This window comes from Leuciscus leuciscus, assembly GCF_965113295.1.
Source record: "Leuciscus leuciscus genome assembly, chromosome: 20".
In the NCBI taxonomy this organism is placed as follows: domain Eukaryota; kingdom Metazoa; phylum Chordata; class Actinopteri; order Cypriniformes; family Leuciscidae; genus Leuciscus; species Leuciscus leuciscus.
This window is the reverse complement of record NC_138744.1, coordinates 31,420,880-31,444,403: the sequence shown is the minus strand read 5'-3', so window position 1 is coordinate 31,444,403 and position 23,524 is coordinate 31,420,880. Positions and strand designations below refer to the sequence as shown.

The following is a 23,524-nucleotide window of genomic DNA, read 5'->3' as shown; positions in this document are numbered from 1 at the left end:
TTCATTTATTATTATTAATCACTTTTTTAGCATATATAGACCTGAAAATGAAATTTCCAACTTAAACTGTCATAAATGCAAAAAAAAGTTATAGAAGTTGAATTTTATTATTGTGAAAAATGCACAAAAATACTATTTGTATATGTAATATATATTTTCTTAAAACTTTTCTTGACAAAATCAAAGCCATAAATCTAAACAAGCTGTGTTCCAAATTTGAGCATGATATCTAAAAAAAAAATTGCTTTCAGTGAGATTTTGTTTGGGCGCAGTACCAAAAGTTTCCACTAGATAAAATTCGCTTCCCATTCGTTTCCAATGCGCACATTCTTGACCACAAACAGTAAAAGTGTGTTTTTCAGGACCATTTAACCTTTTCAGATCATGAACCGTTTAACTGTTACAACACTAACACACTTTTTTTGTTTGAATGTTTGGGTGTTTTTTTGTTTTGTTTTTGGCCTGAATTTTTTTCACAGTGTAACAACACCTAGCTATCAGAAAACCTGATGAAATTGTTGATTTGTTGTATACAGGTTGTTTGTTGTGTCCATCAGCAGAAAGTCCGTCCCTCTTTCCTCATCACTTCCTCTTTCCCATATCAAGTTCAATGACCACAGAAGAGCCAGAGCGAGACTGACTGACAGCTCAGCTCATATCATGCAGCTCTACTGGATTTTCCCGTTGAATTTGGAAGCTCTCTCAGTGAATCATGTCTTTGCACTCGCATTGCTTGTGTGTTTGGTGATAGTGGTTAGATTATTGTTAATGAAGAGAAGGGGGATGCGAACTATGGAGCCTTTTCCAGGACCACCTGCACACTGGCTCTTCGGACACGTCAAGGAGGTAAACAACTAACGTTACAGCTATGAATGAATAACTATATCTCATCAACTAACGTTACCTTGCTAACAAACATATGTTCTAAGGTTGTTTCTAAGATATTAAATCTTGGGAACTCTTTAGAATACTGTTCCGTCATTAATGAATACACAGGAACAAATGAGTAACGCAATTAACACTCTAGTAACAACTATTAACTCTGATTAACGAATTAGTTATAGTGCTTAGTCGAAGGAGGTAGGCTAGTTCACTATTAGCTAATCAATAACAACAATTTTTTCATACCTGCCAGAGGACTACTAAGCACTGCAGGTTAATTATTAATGTGAATAAAGCACAATTTGTAATTCATTCTAATGTGAAGATCATATAGACTCAAGTTAGTATTACCAAATTCTTCAGAAGGAATAACTAATGATTTGGAACGGTATTCTAAAGTGATTGTAAGCTTTTGAGTAAAGTGTGTAAAATAAACTTAATCTTTAAAATATATTTTAAATTAAATGACCTACATACGTGTTTCACATTCTTTTGGTGACAAGAAAACATCCCTACAACTTCTGAAAGTGAACAGCAGTGTTTTACTGTAGTAAAGAAGTGTTATATTTTAACATCAGTGTAAACCACAGGGGTTTAGGGTTTCAGGTTATTCTACATTAGGTTTATTTAACAACAGAAACTGAATAATCAAATGTAAAAATAAAACACTGCTTAGTTTTCACTGTATGAATTAAATAAATATTGATTCTTATTAAAGCTACAAAAGTTATTCAGCCAAGAGCAGTGAGTGATTTTCTCTTTGTCTTTTGTTCATACCCCAGTTATTACAAGCTGTTGTTGCAATATGCATATCGTGATATATATATTTGCAATATTTCGATATACTGTGCTGCCCTACTTTTGAGGTTTTTGTAATGTTTTGAATAGTTATTCCTTCTGATGGATTTGGTAAGGCTTGAGTCATTAGTAGTGGGTTACCATGATCTTCACTTTAGAATACTGATCCAAATCATTAGTAGGCTAATTCCTTCTTGAGTCATTACTAGTGGGTTACCATGATCTTCAATTTAGAATTAATTATGCATTATTCACATTAATTATGAACCTGTATTAGTTCTTAGTAGTCATCTGGCAGGTATGACAAAATAGTAGTTATTGATTAGCTAATAGTAAACTACCTCATTCAACTGAGTGCTATTACTTACTAATTCGTTAATCAGAGTGTCTTATTAGTTAATACTAGAATATTAATAGTGTGTTGCTGATTTGTTCCTGTGAAGTTATTAATTAAAGACGGACTAGTGTTACTGAAAACTTTATTTCTGATCGTCCTCTGAGCGTTCAGAAAACGTCCAGTTTATTTTAAATTTTAAAAAGATAAATTCATGAATATTACAAAATGTATGAATAAAAAGTCCTCTGTATTTGACCTCCTTATCTTCCGAGGACGGTAACCTCATGCCTGAGCCGTTGTCTATTCACTGCAGTTAAACAATTACATTGTTATATTGTAAGGCAAAAAAACAGAAGAGCCTTGTATTGCACTCACATTCTTCAGCAGGAATTGGAAGAATTCACGTGAAATTAATAACTTTAGAGGGTAATGTTGATAACAGTTGTATGAACTTTTTTTTATAGTTTCACCAGGATGGACATGATTTGGAAAAGATTATGAGGTGGAGTAAACAGTATCCATTTGCTTTTCCACTGTGGTTTGGCCCATCACTGTCCATTTTGAATATCCACCACCCATCATATGCGAAGACCATTCTCACCACAACAGGTGCTGATCTTTGATTGATTGTTTGAATGATACATTTAAGATTTAATTAATAACCAAAACAAGCATTTTTATATGACCTAATTTTGCTTTTTTGACAGAACCCAAAGATGACTATGCATATAAGTTTTTCATCCCTTGGTTAGGTAAGATTACACAAAAGATAATTTACATAAAAGACCATTGTTCAATAGGTTATTATTGGGTGTTTCTTCAATTATGGGACCCTTGGATTTTACTAGTTTACTTTATTGACTAACAATGTCCAACAGTCTATATACAGATACCATGTTAGAATTCTGTTTTTGTCAGTTTTTCTGTCATAAACAAATGTAATTTTCACCATCTCAAGTCACCATTGAGTCACCATTGAGTCTGTGGCAGACATGACATTTTATTAAATAAGTATAAAATTAAATATTTTTTTTGCACTAAGTGTAAATACTTGTGAGATGCTATTTATACTTAGTGCATATAGTGTCAGATAGGCCTACTATTTTCTCATTAGTGTATTGTAGTATATTATAAAACAGTATGCAGTAATAACAACATATTCAGTGTATATGATTATATTTATTAAAATCATAAACAGACTTATTGGGACATTACTGTTCCTAAAGCTACCCCTAACCCTACCCGTTAAACACTTTAATCCCGCTATTAAATACCCATTTGGCTCTTTATGTCCACTTTTTGAATATATATATTTTTTCAAATAAACGCCTCTCGGAGCTGAAATGCGATGGGAAAATCCAAGAGAGAAGAAAGAGTTTGGAAAAAGGCAGATTCAAACTCGGGTCGATCGAGTCAAAAGCCAACGCCACCCAATCCTGCTATCAGCGGGATGTCTTTTGTAATTTTGTCTGGCTTAATCAGACAATGGTGGATGGAGTTACAGTAGTGTAAATAGCCTCTGCCAACAAGGCTGACTATTTGCATTTGATGTAAATAGACACTCTGTTTTAGTTTTAGAATAAAATGGCAGTCTCATTAAATATTTTTTTTGTATTTTAACCATTTTATGTATCTTAAATTTACACAATTAAATAATATGTTCATGCTTATTGTCAAATGTGAAAAGATTTTATTTAAAAACTGCATTTTCCATATCAAGCACTTGACTGACAATGTTGTCCCCTTGGCAAACAAATAAACAAACTTTATTAGGAAAAAATATTACTTGTGGCAAAAATTCTGCGACATCTGTAGGATAGTTGTAATTCAACAAAAAAACGGATTATTTTTCACATTTTGTCTCTGGGTTTGGAACAAAGGTAAAACAATGAAATCTATACATAAACAGCTTTTGAAAAGTAGTGTAAAAACAGTTTTAATAAGAATCTACCCATAAAGTAACATAAAAGTGTCTTTTAGTTAAAGAAACACCCTGTTATCACTTAACTCTTCACTGTCTCCTCAGGCGATGGCTTGCTTGTGTCTGCTGGACAGAAATGGTTTCGGCATAGACGACTCCTCACTCCTGGTTTCCATTATGATGTTTTGAAGCCTTATGTGAAACTTATTTCTGATTCAACCGAAGTCATGCTTGTACGTTTAAGGCACTTGTTGAGTGTGTATTTTTGGGCTAGATTTACTAACAGCTCCTGCATAAACCCTCTTTTGCTGTTAAAAAAATTACTTTTAGGATTTACTAAAGACACGCAGTGAAAAATGAGCACTGAAAAGGCGTGGACAGGGTTATTTTTACGGCTGACCTTATTACACGTGCATTTGTAGGAGTTTTCCTTTCAGATGCAAGATTTATTGGAGGAGAGTATTTAAATGAATCACGCAAGGTGATTTACTAAGGTTTTTTTTCCCAGCTAACAGGGAATGTTCTCAGAACTTTGGCTAACGTTCTTCGAGTAATGTTATTTGAATGTGTGTTAGAAGTTGATATTTTTACTTCATGAGCTCATGGTTTCAGCCTTAAATGAATACATTGTTGGATAACTGCGTGATTTGTATATGTTCATTTCTGAAATACATAACTTGGACAGTCACCTCTGATAACAGATCACTCTAAATTGTAATGTGGACACATTACATGCATTTTCTGTAAAGCTTCTTTGAAACGATACGTATTGTGTCACACATAATAAAAAAAAAGTGAATTGAATCGAATTAACAATGTTCTCAGAACATTAGTACCAACTTTATAATAACGTTATAAAACGTCATTTACAAGTGATTAGTAAATGATTAACTAATCATTTACAAAACATGACTATGCTTTGATAGTCAAATTGACTTTGACTTTGATAGTCAAATTATTATTTGATAGTATAATAATAAATGATTATTAAGTGATATGTTCATTATTTTATGTATGTTTTGCAGATTCAGTTATAAGTCATTTACATTTGATTAGTTAATGATTAACTAATCATTTACAAAACATGACTGCATTACATAAATGTTTAATAAATTGTTAATTTTTTTTTGTATGTTTTGCTCACATCAGGTGCACAGTGGTTAAAGACTCCATGTGTTTCAGAGAAGACAGCTGTCTATACCCTCACCAGTCAGCACTTACACTGCAGTGCACACTACAGTGTTCAACACCTGTTATAGATTATGTGTAAACGCATGAATAAATCATTTACAACACTTTCTGCATCCCCTAATCTAAAGTGTAAACTATTCATCACTTGTAAATGTGTTACACATCATTCGTAGATAAGATTCGTTGATCTTATGCCTTATTGATTCTTGAAGTGGTAATCTACTAATGATGTGTAACACATTTACAAGTGATGAATAGTTTACACTTTAGATTAGGGGATGCAGAAAGTGTTGTAAATGATTTATTCATGCGTTTACACATCATTGTGTTGAACACTGTTACTTACCTGTTACAAATGATCTGTACGTGTTTACAAGGCATTTACAACACTTTCTGCACCCTCTAATTGCTACATGTATATATAAAAAAACAACATAATTTATTAAACATTTATGAAACGCATATTCATGTTTTGTAAATGATTAGTTTATCATTAACTAATCAATTGTAAATGACTTATAACTGAATCTACAAAACATCTACAATAATTAAAGGGTTAGTTCACCCAAAAATGAAAATTATGTCATTAATGACTCACCCTCATGTCGTTCCAAGCCCGTAAGACCTCCGTTCATCTTCGGAACACAGTTTAAGACATTTTAGATTTAGTCCGAGAGCTTTCTGTCCCTCCATTGAAAATGTATGTATGGTATACTGTCCATGTCCAGAAAGGTAATACAGACATCATCAAAGTAGTCCATGTGACATCAGTGGGTTAGTTAGAATTTGAAGCATCGAAAATACATTTTGGTCCAAAAATAACAAAAACTACGACTTTATTCAGCATTGTATTCTCTTATTCATTTTTGGGTGAACTAACCCTTTAACTTCACTTATTAATCATTTATGAACACATAGTCATGTTTCGTAAATTATTAGTTAATCATTTACTAATCACTTGTAAATGACTTGTAACGGAATTTACAAAACATACATAAAATGTTAGTATATCACTTGCTAATCATTTATGAATGTTTTGTAAATGATTAGTTCATCATTAACTAACCACTTATAAATGACTTACAACTGAACGTTATTATAAAGTGTTACTTTTTAAACATTCAGAGAACATTCAGAAATAACATTTTCATAACTTGATGGTTCTTGGAACATAACAGTAATTCGTTTTGTAATTCCTTATTGTTTGGTGATACTAGTGACATAGAATGATACACTTTAAATGAAAATAAAATTTTCTGTTTTTTAGGATAAGTTTGAAGGTTATGCCAAATCAGAAGAGTCATTTGAACTGTTTAAGCATGTAAGTCTCATGACCCTGGACAGCATCATGAAATGTGCGTTCAGCTGTAACAGCAACTGTCAGACAGACAGGTGAGTAAATACTCTTTTACCTCGTCCGTTTGTACGTATCCAATTCCTTTTAGTAAAATCTCCCTGATCTCATTGCAGTGGAACCAACCCGTACACCCAGGCAGTGTTTGACCTCTGCCACCTGGTGAACCTCAGGTTCAGAGTTTTTCCATACCACAGCAAGGCCATATTTCATCTCAGTCCACATGGATACAAATTCAGGAAGGCAGCTGGCATAGCACACAATCATACAGGTGTTGTTTCTTTGACAAGCTACAGTCATGTCCATCATGAGCAGGCCCGCAGGAACCCCACAGCAGATGTAATGTAATATTTACATTTGAATCTGAAACCATTATCGTAACTGTTCCTCTGAATTTTATGAGGCTCTGGAAATTTTATAATATGGCTTTGCATTACTGTCTAAAAAAAAGAAAAGAAAAAACATTATGCATTTTCTCTCTGACCCAAATGGACTATAGGGGGCTCAACATTTAGTGCTACACTACACCCTTCCTTCAAAACTTGCTTGTTGATTTGAGCAGTCTTGCCAGTCCATCTGTTTGGCTAACTAATGAAAGACTGGGAAACCAGTTCAGGAAACCTGTTTGAAACAGATCCATTTCTCAGAATGTGCCTGCTCATGGGCTATTTTTTTGTCCATACCTGCTATATATCTTAGATAAACCAAAATATACACTACAGGCCCCGATATACTCACAACAAAGTTATTTTTCCTTCTTCGCTTTGGGGTAAAAAGAAGTTCGAACTTCACCTGTTTGATCTTTGATTTCGTATATCGGGGCCTTAATGTTCAAACAAAAGTTATTTTTTTATTATATTATTTAAAAAAAAAAAACTTTTATGCTGCAAGGATGCATTAAATTGATCAAAAGTGACAGAAAAGACATTTATAATGCTACAAAAAGATTCTTTTTGTTGTCAAAGAATTCTGAAAAAAGTACCACAGTTTCCACATTTATATAAGGCAGCACAACTGTTTTTAACATTGATAATAATCAGAAATGTTTCTTAAGCAGCAAATCATCATATTAGAATGATTTCTGAAAGATTATGTGACACTAAAAGCTGGAGTAACGATGCTGAAAATTCAAATATATTCAAATTAAAAACAGTTATTTTAAATTGTAAAAATATTTCACAATATTACTGTATTTTTGATCAAATAAATGCAGCCTTAAACTTTTGAAAGGAAGTGTAGGACTTAAACGAGCAAAACTCTAATGTCTTATCAATTTCCTATCATTTTTTTTTTAGCGGAAGTTATCAGAAAGAGGAAGGAAGTTTTGAAGATTGAGAAGGAACAGGGCATTGTTAAAAACAAACGATATTTGGACTTTTTGGATATTCTTCTGTCTGCCCGAGTATGATATTCCCAAGCACTTACACAATTCTTATATTCTGACTTAATCAAAATCCTTCATGGCTGAAATGTTGTTACCTATTGCATAGTACCGTTGTATTATTATTATAACAGATTGTCATGTTGTGTGTCGGTCTCAGGATGAGTATCAGCAGGGTTTGTCAGATGAGGATATCAGGGCTGAAGTGGACACATTCATGTTTGAAGGCCATGACACTACAGCCAGTGGAATATCTTGGATCTTCTACAATCTGGCATGTAACCCTGAGCACCAGGAGAAATGCCGGGAGGAGATCTTACAAGCTCTGGATGGAAAAGACACGCTGGATTGGTACTGTCATACTGTCATCACTCGACTCATGTTGAGTCAAGTGTAGGAAGAGTTGGATCCTGGTTTGTTAATAGTGGTATGATTGGAAATGTAGGTCTGTCACAGTAACAAAAAGGGCTGCTCCATTTTGGCAAAAATCTGGACTTTTGCAAGAAAACTGATTTGTTGTCTACAACATCGAGTAACATCTGTGAATGTTATCTCTTAAACGTTAGTTAGTAGGCAACCAGTAGCAGGACGCTCACAAGCAACCTAATAAAAAAATTCTATATCAGAGCAGAAACTAATACTAGGCCAACTAATGTAGGTAAAAAAGTCCTCCGTTTTTGAAGACAAATGAAAAGTCAGTCATAACAATAAAAAACAAAGAAGAAAATTACACACAATATGACAAACACAATAGAAAAAAGATACAAATGAAATAAGCAACGCTTTAGTTTTTCATGTAAGTCTATCTAGTAATGCTATACTGTTTAACTGCAACAGAAATTACATAAAGTAATGAAATGTTAAAATGTTTTCATAATTATTGGAAGTTAAAATAAAAAATTCACTCAATTAAACAGTCATGGGGCCCATTTTAACGATCTAAGCGCATGGTCTATAGCGCACAGCGCAAGTGCACTGAGGGCGCATCCGAATCCACTAGTTTAACGACGGGAAGAATGGTCGGCAAGGGCATGGTCTTAAAGGGTTGTCCCTATTCTCTTAATGAGTAATGGGTGTGTTCTGGGCGTAACGTGAAATAAACCAATCAAAGTCTCATCTCTCATTCCCTTTAAAAGCTAGTTGCGCTCGCGCCATGGCGGATTCGCTATTTACATGGTGGAATTTGCAAGCGGAAAGGCTGAACGCTTAAACAGATCTGCTCATGCGCAAGGTTAAAGCGCAAGCAGACCATCTACGGGACAAGCCGGATCCCACCATATCTTTATATACACAATATGAATCTTTTACATTGTAATCCTTTTATTTTTCATTTTTAAAAATGTTTGTGTGTTGTTGCGCATCCCTGTGTCTGTAATAAGCAAAGTGTACGCAAGCATTACTAACGCGCTCTTTAAATAAACCACAAAAAAAAAATGCGTTTAACCTTTGACCAAGTTTTTGTTGGTCAATGGCTCAGTCTATTTCAGTTGCCTCAAAATAGCAACGCGACAACAATGTGCCTGAACACACCTTGTTTTCAGACCAGCAGCCCATGGACGCATAAATAGGCGCAAATGCATTTGCTATTTAAACAACATGGTGCAGGACGTGAAAATGATATATGCGTCGGGCTGAAACAAGTTATGTATTTCAAACACACTTGTGTCGTGCTTGGTGCTGCATTGCGCCGGGTGTATGATATGGCCCCTAGTAACAAATATGTCAAGAATTTTGCTAGAATTTAGATTTAAAGAATAAAAATTTTACAGTACAAATACGATATTAGCAGCTTTAGCTCAGCTATGCTATTTTCATAGCAAATCAACTCATTACATTTCCTTATTATGACTTAATTTCTTTGGAAATGCATTATACACCATCTGTTTCTCTGAGACTGCGTCTCTCTCCTTCTGTTTCAGGGAAGACCTCAATAAAATTCCTTATACCACAATGTGTATTAAAGAATCTCTGCGGCTTTGCCCTCCTGTGCCGGGAATTTCACGAAAGTTGACTAAACCCATGACTTTCTTTGATGGACGGACTGTACCTAAAGGTAATTCTGTGATCACCCAGTGACTGTCAAACTCCAAATACCATAAAGGTATCTTCATAGTAGTCCATATGACTTGTGTGCCTGATTCCAAGTTTGTTAAAGCCATAACAGCTCTCCTAGTGTGTCCATAATACAAATCTCATTCACCTCCACAGATCTAAACCTGGTACGTTCACAATGCACACGAAAGGCAATGTCTTTAGCACCTCTAATTAATTACCTCTAAGTACTGTGATTTTTAATGAATAATGGCCAATGTTTCAGTCTGTTCCTCACACAATGGCTATCAGAAGACTAAAGAAGGCAAGTGCACAAGTCATATACTACTTGTATAGTACTTTTATGGCATTTTATGGTACTTTTTTTGTCCTTTTAAAGCATGCCAGTCACTTGGTCACCACCCAGTTTTATTGCAAGAAGATATTTGTTTTTTACATTTTTTTACAAAAGATATTTACATTTTTGGTTGAATAATTTTATTAATGGTCCAAAAAGAGGCCAAATAGTTATGCCAAAGCAACAGACACAAAACTGCAGCACTGTATGTGAAGAAAGAACAGCCAACATGGACATGGCTTGTTTTGGCCAACAGTAGGTATGACGGTTGAAAAATTGCCTACTGCTTTAAACCTAGTTCACTTGTAAACAGACACAATGACCTCTAACTCAGAGAACATCTGTTCAAACATTAATCTAGCTGCTTGTTGTTCAGTTGCTTGGTATATGCAGTATGACACTGAACATTATCAGCTCATCACAAAACTGGCTAAATACATACAGTATCTGCATGCCTTAAAACACTGTTTACTCTTCCATAGGTTGTACCATTGCAGTTAGCATTTATGGGATCCACTTGAATGCCACAGTTTGGGAGAATCCATATGTATGAGTGCTTTCTTTACATCTGAAATATGCAATGCATCGCTCACTACAAAACATAACATATTGAGTGAGAAATTAAATGGGGTCCAAATGCTTGAGATAAATCGTGAAGTGCTCTATTTGCATTTTTATTTTTCAATGCAAATGATTTTAACAGCATAATCTGATTTGTTGAAAAAGGACAAGAATTTAATTGAGAATGTCTCTGTCTAGTGTGCCTGTCTTTTGTTTTAAAGTCCCCCTGTGGTGAAATTTTTTAATGTTGTCTAGACATGTTTTTAATATGCTTTAAGACAAACCATGTGAAAATTCATGTCAACACCATTGCTGAGTATTTTCTCCTTAAAACTGCAGTGAACCAAAGACAGTCTCAAAAACACGGTTTGAAATCGCTGGTGTTTCTGACGTCACAAACTACCTTGTAACCAATCAGATCAACGTGTGATCGTCAACGAGTGGATCTCTGAGCTGAGTGAGGGAGTGGAGGCGGGGCTCATTTACATATTCATCTGCGTATACTAAATGAGGCAAGGGTGTAGAGTTACATTCAAGCTATTTTAAGGGTACGTTTACACGACAACGATATGCTTAAAACGGAGACGTTTTTTGCTTTGAGTTTTCCACATACAGATGACACCATTGTCAAAACGATCCTCATTCACACGGATCCGCGAAAACGAATAAAACCCGTGTATTCTGCTGCCAGGCCATTAGATGGCTATGAAACACTATAGACTGAACATGTAATATGCATGTGCATGACGTCATCGTCTTCAGAGATTTGCAATCTAATAGAAGTTTTCAAAAACTTGCACTTTGAACCCGTTTTCAAACTTTGCGTTTTCGGGCACCCAAAACGCCATTGTCGTGTAAACGAACGGCTAAAACGCATCAAAAGTTTTCCGTTTTTAATTGACAACAGTGTCGTGTAAACAACTCCTAAGGCATGAAGACATTTTTACAAGGACATTTTTTTTTAAATATGTAATTTTGGTGATCAAAGATGAGTTTTAAGGGATACAATTATAGACTACAGGGGGACTTTAATGAAAGCAGCACTGGAGCTAGATGAACAAAACCTGATGATCATGTTCTCCAGCATGATTTAAGATGCATCTTGTGTACAAACAGTCACATGATCAATGACAGGCTTTTAAGAGTTACATCACAGATTTTGGTCTCATACTATCGGACCCCACTTTAATATAATCAAAATACTCACAATCAGAACACAACCATATTTAACCTTAATCATTTTAAGTTTGTAATATTTACTTCATCAAAAGAAAACATAAATATAAGAGAACAAAACAAGTACATTTCATGTGTTTTTAAAGTCTGTGTATATAACTCTACTTTAGAATTCTGTACATGTATTTAAAATGTTATGTTGTCCACAGGTATTTGATCCATTGAGATTTCTGCCGGAGAACTCTGCTAAGAGATCACCTCATGCGTTTGTGCCCTTCTCTGCTGGACCCAGGTTTGTAAGCCAGCGAGTGTTGAAGAAACATGAGCAGTTTAGCAAGTGGGTCATTCACTCACATTTCACTCGCACAGAATAGAGCTGCCGTTTGGTTCTCTGACCCCATTTCAAACCGCATGAGAACAAATAGCAATGAGATTCTTAGTAAAGCTGAAAAAGAAAAAAAAAGAAAATTTAAGTTCAAAACCTGTACGCTGTTTTTCCTATCCAACAGAAAAGGAAGATTCTTCAAGGAGCTCTTTCCTGTTCAATGACAGTTCATAGTAACAAACAAAAACATAAAATTACCATACAAGTAGCCTATATTTGCTATGTCACAATACTATATTTCAAGATTTCTGAACTCATATAGTAGAGCTGCACAATTCTGGATACATTTACAGTATTTATTTGTTTAAAATAGAGATCAAGATTCTCAATAGAAAACTAAACAAAATAACATGGAATTTACTAGAGGATCAGACAAAATGTGAAATGCTGTAGTCTTTTTTAAAAAATATTTCATTAAATTGATTATTATTATTTTTTTGTATTTTTTTTTTTTTTTTTTGACTGAATGCTTCAATGATTTGCGCATAAAGACTTCACTTGTTTCATTACTGGATGAATCTGCACTTGAACAAATCACAAATGAATAATCCAATGACAAATACATTGTTGTAACAGTCATTTGTCGCCACCTTCTGGTGTAATGATTTAATCAATACAATCTTTATTTGAAGCATAAATCAAGTTTGCTACCGACCATAGACATCAGTGTATATATCCAAACTTTAAACTTTAATCCCAGTACTTCTGTGATCATATAAATTATTGTAGCAGAAGTATTAATAATGTGTGGTTGAAAATACTGCTGGTGAAGCTGTTTCGTACCGATACATGGCAACTGCTCAGAATCATTGTCATTTAGAAATAAGATCACGTGGCTGTTTGAATCGAGATCACGATCTTTTAACAAGTAATTGTGAAGCTCTATCATATAGTAGACGAACAAACTGAAATTTAAGTCATTATTCACTAAAAATCTTTCCCTCTGCTGCAGCTTTTTCTGCATATTTAAACAATTGCAAAAAGCAATAGCGTTTTGCAATCACTGTTGTCCTGTGAAAAAGCAACCTGTCTTAGCACGCTGTTTTAGAATCTGAGCGCAGATGCAATTGGAAGTTGGCAAAATTATCAGTGAATAAAAGTTTTTGCTACGCTCCCTACTGAAAACTTATCATATTGGAATTGGAATATTGCGCACAGCTCATGTGGACTACATGTGTGAGTTTTTGTCCTAACAGCTTGACACACATCACTATGAACTGCTGTTGTTTGAAAAAGAATTGCATAAAGAACTGAACTTTCCTTCAACTGACCTCAGTTCAACCCTGATGATAGCAGAGCAAACAACAATAAAGCAACTGATAATGCAGGTCGTTTGACATTGCTTTTGTTTGAAAAGATTTACTAAGTTGGCTTAGCTACTTTTGAATAATAATTGTACTGAATGTGCACTTGTACTTCAAATCTCAAAAGTATACATTTTAAATAAAAAAAAGCACTTGGAGATAATATAATATTAATGAAATAAAAGGCCACTTAAGTGTACTTAAAGAGACTATGGGCCCTATCTTGCACCCAGCGCAATTGACTTTGTACACCGACGCATGTATCATTCCTATTTTGCACCCGCGCAAAGCGGACTTTTCCCTCCACAGACGCACGTCGGTTAACTAAGAAATACACTTGCACTCCCTGGGCGGTTCAGCGCAAAGAGGAGGCGTGTTCCGGCGCAAACGTTCCCTCATGCTATTTTGCAGGTTTAGAAAACAATTCCGCCAATGACCGAAAAAAAACAGTTTAAAGTCAGTGGCGCGTTGCGCATGTTTTTCATATGCTATTTTAAGGGCGCATGCTTGGCCATAATCAATGTAGCGTGTGACCAACGCGCATACACTTTTATACTCTCATCTACACACAGACGCAGCAGTTATCATTTTTGCAAATCAGACATTATTACGATAGATAGATAGATAGATAGATAGATAGATAGATAGATAGATAGATATACAGTTTATTATAAAAGCGATTTAGCTTACACATTTACCCAAATTATCATACGCCTGTTTAACCGAAGTTAATTTGGGTGTGTTTCTCCATCCCCAACGTCCCTGACGAGAACGTCGGTCTCCTCGGCTGTGAACCGCTGCTGGCGCGCGCCTGGCAAATCCGCCGTTATAATAGGAATCCGCTTTAGAACAAGCGCCCCTGCTCTTAAAGGGAATGTGAGATGACGCTCTGATTGGTTTATTTCACGTTACGCCCAAACCACACCTATGAATAATGAAGCTACTTCAGACAAACCCATTTTAGATTTGCGTCGGGCGCAAGAGTCATTTATCCCGCCGGTATAATAGCAACAGCGCCCAAGACCCGCCTTGCGTTTTGCGCTTGATACTTGCGTTTCAGATCGTTAAAATAGGGCCCCTTGACTAACTTTCATGACTATGTTAAAAACATGACATACACGTTTTACAAATGACATGAAGTATGTCATTAAGAAATTATATTTCTTAGTATATATTTCAAAGTATATTTTTAGTTTACAATAATTTCTTGTCAGTGCATTTATTTCAAATACAAAAGTAGTAATTATGAAATTACATATAGGACCTTTAGTATTAAAGTGGGTCAAAAAGCACTATAATATAATAATATAATATAGGGTTATAATACATTTTAATTTAATTGCAAGTAACATGCAATTAAGGGCCAGATTTACTAAACAGGGCAAATTACAGAGACCGCAATCCCATAAAAGTGCAGATGGGAGAGGATCTACTGACAGTGCAAACATGAACACAGACACATCAGCTCATTTCCATTATGACCAACACAATCTAGCAAGAGAAGCACAAATGAGCGCAGGGTTGCAAACAAGCAGAGCCGATGATAATCAGGTGTGGGTAATCTACAATAAATAATGGAGCAAATACCTTTAAATTGACTTTCTCAAACCTTAGTAAATCACGTTGTATGATTAATTTAAATGTATTGAAAATTCTCTTCCTTCTAATCACACTCTGTTTGTTCTCTGTGGTTTCTCCTCCTAGCAGCAACTATCACAGCATGTCAAGTGCAAAAATGGGTTAAGACATGCTTTTATGCTGCGTTAAATGGCACAAATGCCAGTAAATTACTGCAAACCTTAGTAAATCACGTTGCAGGATTTATTTAAATACTCTCCACCTATACATTTTGCATTTGAAAGGGAAACTCTTAAAAATGCATATGCCGTAAGGTCCAGGTTACTCCCTTAAAAAGTAAATAATTGTGTTACTTGTCATGGAAAGTAATGCGTTATGCTACTTTTGCGTTACTTTTTCTCACCTGGGCTGGGCTTGCTTGTTTGTTTTTAATAACACACACAAAAAAAAAAGTTATATTTTTGGCAAATATAAAGGCCCTTTCACACCAAATTTGAAATTAATAAAGCCTCAAGGCCAATTTATACTTCTGCGTCGAGTGTACGCCGTAGTGTACGTCGTAGGCTACGCACGTAGGCAACGCCGTCGTGAGCATTTATACTTCTGCGAATGTCTGTGTTGCTCTGCAGTTACACCGCCAAAACGCTAGTTGGCGCGGGTGGGTTTTAATGTTCCACTGTGTTTACATTCCTCGCGGCTGTTATGAGTTTAGGTTTCTACGAGCAATGGCGACTGAAGGAGTCATACAGATGGCTGTATTTCCGCACTTCTTCAACCAATCTCTCGGTCACTTGGTCTATTTCCATGGCTCTTCACTGATCTTCGGAATTTAAAAATGGCGGGCGGGCGATGCAGAGTGCAGAAGATCATTCCGGAAATGCGTAAGAGGAAACGCGATGCTATCCAGCCGACCAATCACAGATCTTGCGGTCCGCGTCGCCGCGACGTGTAGTTACATTTTTGAGCACTTCAGCAATTAACCTGTTATCTGCCACTCTCATTTTTGAGTGTAGACCTGCAAAGGAAATTCAAATGAATGTAATTCTGGAACGTGTTAGAATATAAACCTCATTCTTGTTTTAAAGACACTTTGAAGTTTCTTGCACAGGTGTCTTCAAAAAAAAAGAAAGTTATAGCTGTTTAATAAAAAAGTGCTGCAATAAAAAATAAAAAAATTTTATATAAAAAAAATGGTTCACCCTAAAATTTGCTTTTTGTGAGTTGCTATACCAACAAAGGCCACTAGGTGACATTCATGCTCAATTGATGATTCCTAAAGGACACTTGTTTAGGCTATTACTTGACCAAGTTGACCTCACACCACAACACAGACTGAGATCCTTTTTTTAAATTCAAAACATTGTGTACAGGATGTAAATTATTTTAAAACAGTATGAACAGTGCATAAACATAAAAACTGAAGTTTGCATGATTGTGTGTTTATTGGCTTTTCACAATAAAGGCCAACAAAAAAAAGAAACACAAATGTTAAATGTAACGTCATTTTTGCTTATTATTATGCTTGAATTGGATCATCAAAGGTCAGCATCAAAGACATTGATTAATAAAGTGACATAAAGTATATAGTTTATATTAACATGTTAAATTATTGTTGGTTTGCATAATATTCGGAGTTTGCATTTCACTGTTTTTATTCACATTGAGGAATACTGAATCTGGTTTTGTGCAAGTGAGATAAGTAAATGCTCAGTCTAGAACTACAATAAGCATCATGTTCACACAGGTCACACGACTCCTCTGCACTTACTCACGATTCCTCTCTACATGGGGACAGGAGAGCTGTCAATCAATACATGGGAAAACAAAGCAACCTGCATTACTTATTGAAAAATGTATCTAAATTTAAAAGTAATGTGTTACTTTACTAGTTACTTGAAAAAAAAATCTGATTACATAACTCACATTGCTTATAATGTGTTACTGGTAAAGTCAGCCACAAAAATAACTGTGTCCATGTCTTTTCATCGCCAACTCTTCACTGCTTGTCTTTATTGTTTTTGTTAACTTCAAAAGAGGGTTTGAGCTGGCACAAGCTGTTAGTAAATCTGGCCCAACGTGTCTGAAAAACATTGCATTTCAAAATATTTGATATTTCCCTAATAAGTTCTCATTTTAAAAGTATGCTAAAGTGTATATTTTTTTTAACTTTTTTTTTTTTTACAATGATATCCCTACATTGGCATTCTTGGCACTGGCACAAAATGTTTGTTCAATGGTGGAGTTTTATTTCTTCAGTAAGCATGTTAGATACCAAATTTTTAGATAACTAATCTCAGGTTTCTCTGGGATGACTGTCCCTGCTGTTTCATATTATGTGAATTACAATGATTTCTAAACTCCTATGACTGTGATTGAAAAAACTACTGTAAAACTGCCCAGTAGATTGTGCTACTATATCCAAAATAGTGTTGTCTGATTTGTAAACAAATTGTTGTGAATTTATACATTTCAGTACTAATGCAATTGCTTCAGATAGAAAAAGACAGAAATGGTTTAAATAAACAGCTAATAAAGCTTCTGATGTATATCTGATTACAGAAACTGCATTGGACAGAACTTTGCCATGAATGAGATGAAAGTAGCAGTGGCGCTGACACTGAGGAAATATCGCCTCATTAAAGACCCCAAACACACCCCGAAGATGATCCCTCTAGTAGTGCTCAGATCAATCAATGGAATTCACATCAAGATCAAATTAGTGGAAAATGATTCATGAAAAGATAGCGTGTACATTGAGCCTGTTTGACGTGCTGGAGGCCTATTTGCTCTGAGAAGAATGACAATGACTTAATTGAAAAATTTACTGCGCACTGCCTTATTCAGCACATTTGGTGCCTGGAAACTGGATTGTTATTGAATAAGATGATTTTTGCAATGAATTTCCACACAATAAAGTGGTAAAACTGCTTAGCGAATTCACTCCATCAACACAAGGTTTTTTTTTTTTGTTTTTTTTTTTTTTTTTGTACAGATGAAAACGTTATCAAAATCTGTATTATGCATGCCAGACAAGTAATTGGCAATGTCAGCTTGTAAAGACAGACTACGTGCCCTCACACATACGCATTCAACCACACATGCCTATAGACTAAACACATAATACGAATGTCCATGCCGTCACCGTTTTCAAAGATTCACGTTTTTGAAGTTTACATGGAGATGATAACGGTATCGCTTTCAAAATCCGTTTTCAAAAACTTGCACTTTGAAACTTATTTCAAAGTTTGCATTCTCAGGCCACCAAACACTGTTGTCGTGTAAATGAACGGCCATAACGCATTAAAGGTTTTCTGTTTTTAGTTAAAACAGTGTCGTGTAAGCACCCCCTAAGTTAACAACTAATGATTTATACAACGGAAATGAATCAATTAAAAACTTAAGCCAGACAATGACTTTCTTCTAGAGCTGCTGTACAGCCAAAACAATCTTTGTTGCATTATTTTCCTATTATCTCTGTAAAGCTGCTTTGAAACAATCTGTATTGTAAAAAGCACTATATTTACATTTACATTTAGTCATTTAGCAGACGCCTTTGTCCAAAGCGACTTACAAATTAGGACAAAATTCAGCGAGTCATCATAAAGAGGCAAAAGCAACAACAACGCAAGAAGTGCTCAAAATACGAAGTTCAGGTATTATTCAGAGTAGCGTATATAAATATAAATAAAAAAAACCTATATAAATAAAGGTGACTTGACTTACACCACATCTCTAAACATTGTCAGTTGCTGTGTACGGGTACGGGTCACCCGAAGTCCCCAGCTCTCGTTGAATATTCACTTGGGGTCTGTTATATTTACAAGGGATTTAAAAGAAATCTAGGAAATATTTTTAAGTAATATTAATTAATTTGATACTGAATGAATATTTTGCCTCAGCTACATTACTACACTCATTCTGAAATTAGAAATCTCTAGTATGGAATAAATACCAATAAACTCTTGTGATTTTTAACTAGTGAAAAGATGAAAATGTTTGTTAATTAGCTTGCTTTAAAAAAAATTCACTTTTTGATGCATGATGTATGTAAACTATTTTAGTGGTTATTGTGAATAGTTTCCTCTCATTAGCACTACACGGTTTAAATAAAAAATCAGTTTTACATCATGTGAAATTGTGGTGATTCTTAGAAGTATAAAACCCCAAAATTTGAATTATTTTATTTACTCTCCAAAGCTGTAAAGAAGATATTTTACAACATGTGCAATTTTGTTATGGTCAATAAACACCCTTTGATTGACACTTTAACAGCCTAAGGGTCCTTCAAAAAGGACTGTTATTGAAGGATATATAAGCACTTACTGGCAGTGTGTTTGAAATGAAAAATGTATGAAATATAAGTGTGGCATAAGTGTATGGCACAATAAAATCTGTAGGCTAGACGAATGTATAAAGTACAAGCAAACTTTATGTATAATATTTCAGCTAGTGAAAGGATGAAGTTAACTATTAAATGGACTGTTAAGGCCCCGATATACTTCAAGCGAAACTGAAGAACAAATTAATGTGACATCATTTAGAACAAAATCAGGCCAAAATAAACTTTGTTTGGAGTTAGAAACAGCTTGTCCGGGGGGGTCCAAAAACCAGTCAGTATCTGGTGTGACCACCATTTGCCTCATGCAGTGCAACACATCTCCTTCGCATAGAGTTGATCAGGTTGTTGATTGTGGCCTGTGGAATGTTGGTCCACTCCTCTTCAATGGCTGTGCGAAGTTGCTGGATATTGGCAGGACCTGGAACACGCTGTCATATACGCCGATCCAGAGCATCCCAAACATGCTCAATGGGTGACATGTCCGGTGAGTATACTGGCCATGCAAGAACTGGGATGTTTTCAGCTTCCAGGAATTGTGTACAGATCCTTGTAACATGGGGCCGTGCATTATCATGCTGCAACATGAGATGATGGTCGTGGATGAATGGCACAACAATGGGCCTCAGGATCTCGTCACGGTATTTCTGTGCATTCAAAATGCCATCAATAAAATGCACCTGTGTTCGTTGTCCATAACATACGCCTGCCCATACGCCTGCCCATACCATAACCCCACCGCCACCATGGGCCACTCGTTCCACAACGTTGACATCAGCAAACCGCTCATCCACACGACGCCATACACGCTGTCTGCCATCTGCCCTGTACAGTGAAAACCGGGATTCATCCATGAAGAGAACACCTCTCCAAAGTGCCAGACGCCATCGAATGTGAGCATTTGCCCACTTAAGTCGGTTACGATGACCAACTGCAGTCAGGTCGAGACCCCGATGAGGACGACGAGCATGCAGATGAGCTTCCCTTAGACGGTTTCTGAAAGTTTGTGCAGAATTTCTTTGGTTATACAAACCGATTGTTGCAACAGCTGTCCGGGTTGCTGGTCTCATACGATCTTGGAGGTGAAGATGCTGGATGTGGAGGTCCTGGGCTGGCGTGGTTACATGTGGTCTTATGGTAGAGAAATGAACATTCAATTCACGGGCAACAGCTCTGGTGGACATTCCTGCAGTCAGCATGCCAATTGCACGCTCCCTCAAAACTTGCAACATATGTGGCATTGTGCTGTGTGATAAAACTGCACATTTTAGAGTGGCCTTTTATTGTGGCCAGCCTAAGGCACACCTGTGCAATAATCATACTGTCTAATCAGCATCTTGATATGCCACACCTGTGAGGTGGATGGATTATCTCGGCAAAGGAGAAGTGCTCACTAACACAGATTTAGACAGATTTGTGAACAATATTTGAGAGAAATAGGCCTTTTGTGTACATAGAAAAAGTCTTAGATCTTTGAGTTCAGCTCATGAAAAATGGGGGCAAAAACAAAAGTGTTGCGTTTATAATTTTGTTCAGTGTAATTTGATGCAAAGGCAGTAGCGGTTTTAGGCACGGGCGAACCGGGCAATCGCCCGGGGCGGCATTTTTGGGGGGGCGGCACCGCCGGCACGAGCAGAAAAAAAAAAAATCTGCGCCGCGAAGCGGTTTTCTATTATCTATCATTTCATTGTGTGGGGAATTGCCAAATTTGCGCCCCCTGCTGCTGCAGGCGCCCCTGCTTGCTGAGAAGATGCCGTGCACAGAAGCTGTTTGTTTGAGAAGGGGAAAGGGGAGGGGGCGCGGAGGCGCGGGGGCGGATGACAGTTCACCTCTGGGTCTCTCCCAAATGGAACGGACAAGGGGGGGGAATCCATATAGTTATCGAAGTTATCAGTCACACCTCGACTTTCTTCCAGATAACGCACATTTCATTCATAATATTATAAATACGGGCCTCTATATTTCCTGCACATTTTTGTTTTTTTGAATGGTCTGAATGGCTAATAAAAATAGGTAATACAAAACGATTACTTGGTCACCACCACCAAGGTGAATTGGTTTAGTCTTGACTTCTGGTCGTGACTCGTGAGCGTGAGTGACAGTTATGGGGGGATCAGGGGATCTGTTGATTGTCGATGTCGAGGGCCAAATAAGAGATGGACAAGAAAGGTCAAAGCCATCAGGTGCCCAATTTAGAAACGAGCGAAAGATAAAGGTATGCAACTATGTTTACTCTATATGATTACGGTATCCATGTCATGAATGAAGGGGCAATATTAATTGGTGGGTATAACTCTTATTTGTTAGCCTTTTTTCTATGATTCTTGCTATGCTTAACAATAATTTGTTTTTAACTCAAACACGAGATCTAATTTCACCATAATATTGTTCTTTGCAACAAAACTGTTGCAAGTTAAGTTATTACACTGCAAAAATGCTTTTCTTACTTAGTATTTTTGTCTTGTTTCCAGTCCAAATATCAAACATTTCTTAAATAAAGATGCATAACATTATTTGACTAAAGTAGTAAAATTACATAAGATATTAAGTCTTGTTTTCTGGGGAAATAAATAAAAATTGAGTTTTTGCTTAAAACAAGCAAAACATTATCTGCCAATGGGGTAACAAAAATTATATTTGGGGGGCGCTCGAAGGGGGTCTCGCCCAGGGTGTAATTCAATGTAGAACCGCCACTGTGCAAAGGTAATATAATACAAAATATAGTTTTATAAATGTACATACATTTAAAATACAAATCTATCTATCTATCTATCTATCTATCTATATATATATATATATATATATATATATATATATATAAACTTGCTGATGACCATTAAAACGCATCATCACAGTCTGTGAAAAGGAAACAGCCAAGCGACCGAACCGACATAAAAGTTATAACAGATAAATGAAATGTACCGTTTGTTACATGATTCCCAATTATTTCCATTATTTCATGATTTCTATATAGTATTTGTACAGATTTTACATTTTTATTTCAATGGTGTAATTAGCAATTTGTTTAATTTTACATGACACCATAATTAGTTTCTTAAGGGCCAAGAACATTTTTCTAATGGCACAGCAGACAGCATTACAAAAAAAAAAAAGAAAGTTATCTCCATCTCCTGCGCTGCTTCAAGCTGTAATAGCTGCAAATAAATGAACAGCTTAAACTAATTTAGGACTGTGACTGTGTGTAAGACTCCAATAAAATTATTAGTTAATTATTCTATTAAGAATACATCTCTCAATGACTAAAACTGACAGTGCCTATATTATGATAGACTACACAAAATTATAATTTTATTTTCAACTTTATTTTTAAATCATTATTATTATATTATTAACTGTCCCTGGTTCATTAGCTACTCTTGTAAGAAAGTAGCAGTGGCTGGAACAGACTTTAAGTATCACCTCCACTTAAAAAGATGCACTCTAATCCTATTTACATTAAATAAGCCTGCTCACAATCAGATTTGAGTTTACGGGCCTGTTGCTATGACAGCAACTCCAGGATGAGTTTCAAAGAACCTAACAATCCTGGATCCCAAAGTGTAAATGCCCTCCGAAACAGGATCTGATTGGTTGAATGGAATGTTGTTCCAGGATCAACAAAGATGTTGATCCAGGAACATGTTGAAATCATGTTCAGTAGATGAGTATCTCTTCAAGTCTGTGTAATGCAATATTAGGTGTACGTTAAGTTAAAACGTGATGGAGCATTGGAGCGAAATGTGCTCAACGCATTGTATTTTGCGTTATTGTTATTAACCACTCAGCCAACTGCCAAGTAAATGAAATAAGTCATTGTTAAGCTAAATTTGAAATAAAAAATATATATATTCATAATTGTTACAAGGAAGAAACAAGGAAGCTGATTGGCCATTGAAACTTCACATGCCACATAGAGCCAGGTGTGTGAGAT

General features: G+C 35.8%; 1 protein-coding gene across 2 annotated transcripts; it reads left to right on the top strand.

Moving 5' to 3' along the window:
- Positions 1–540: 540 nt before the first annotated feature.
- cyp4t8 (cytochrome P450, family 4, subfamily T, polypeptide 8) lies at positions 541–18,777 on the top strand. Of its 2 annotated transcripts, XM_082149944.1 has the most exons (12): positions 541–846; positions 2,482–2,626; positions 2,725–2,769; positions 4,044–4,171; positions 6,397–6,521; positions 6,600–6,754; positions 7,779–7,885; positions 8,025–8,215; positions 9,784–9,917; positions 10,736–10,800; positions 12,200–12,282; positions 17,817–18,777. In XM_082149944.1, the coding sequence occupies exons 1-12, from the start codon at positions 661–663 to the stop codon at positions 17,992–17,994; spliced, it is 1,542 nt and encodes a 513-aa protein (XP_082006070.1). In that variant the 5' UTR covers positions 541–660; the 3' UTR covers positions 17,995–18,777. The 2 variants fall into 2 exon arrangements, with proteins under 2 accessions (XP_082006070.1, XP_082006069.1); XM_082149943.1 differs by lacking the exons at positions 10,736–10,800; positions 12,200–12,282; positions 17,817–18,777 and adding an exon at positions 10,073–10,724 and having other exon boundaries at positions 596–846; positions 9,784–9,965.
- Positions 18,778–23,524: the final 4,747 nt, after the last annotated feature.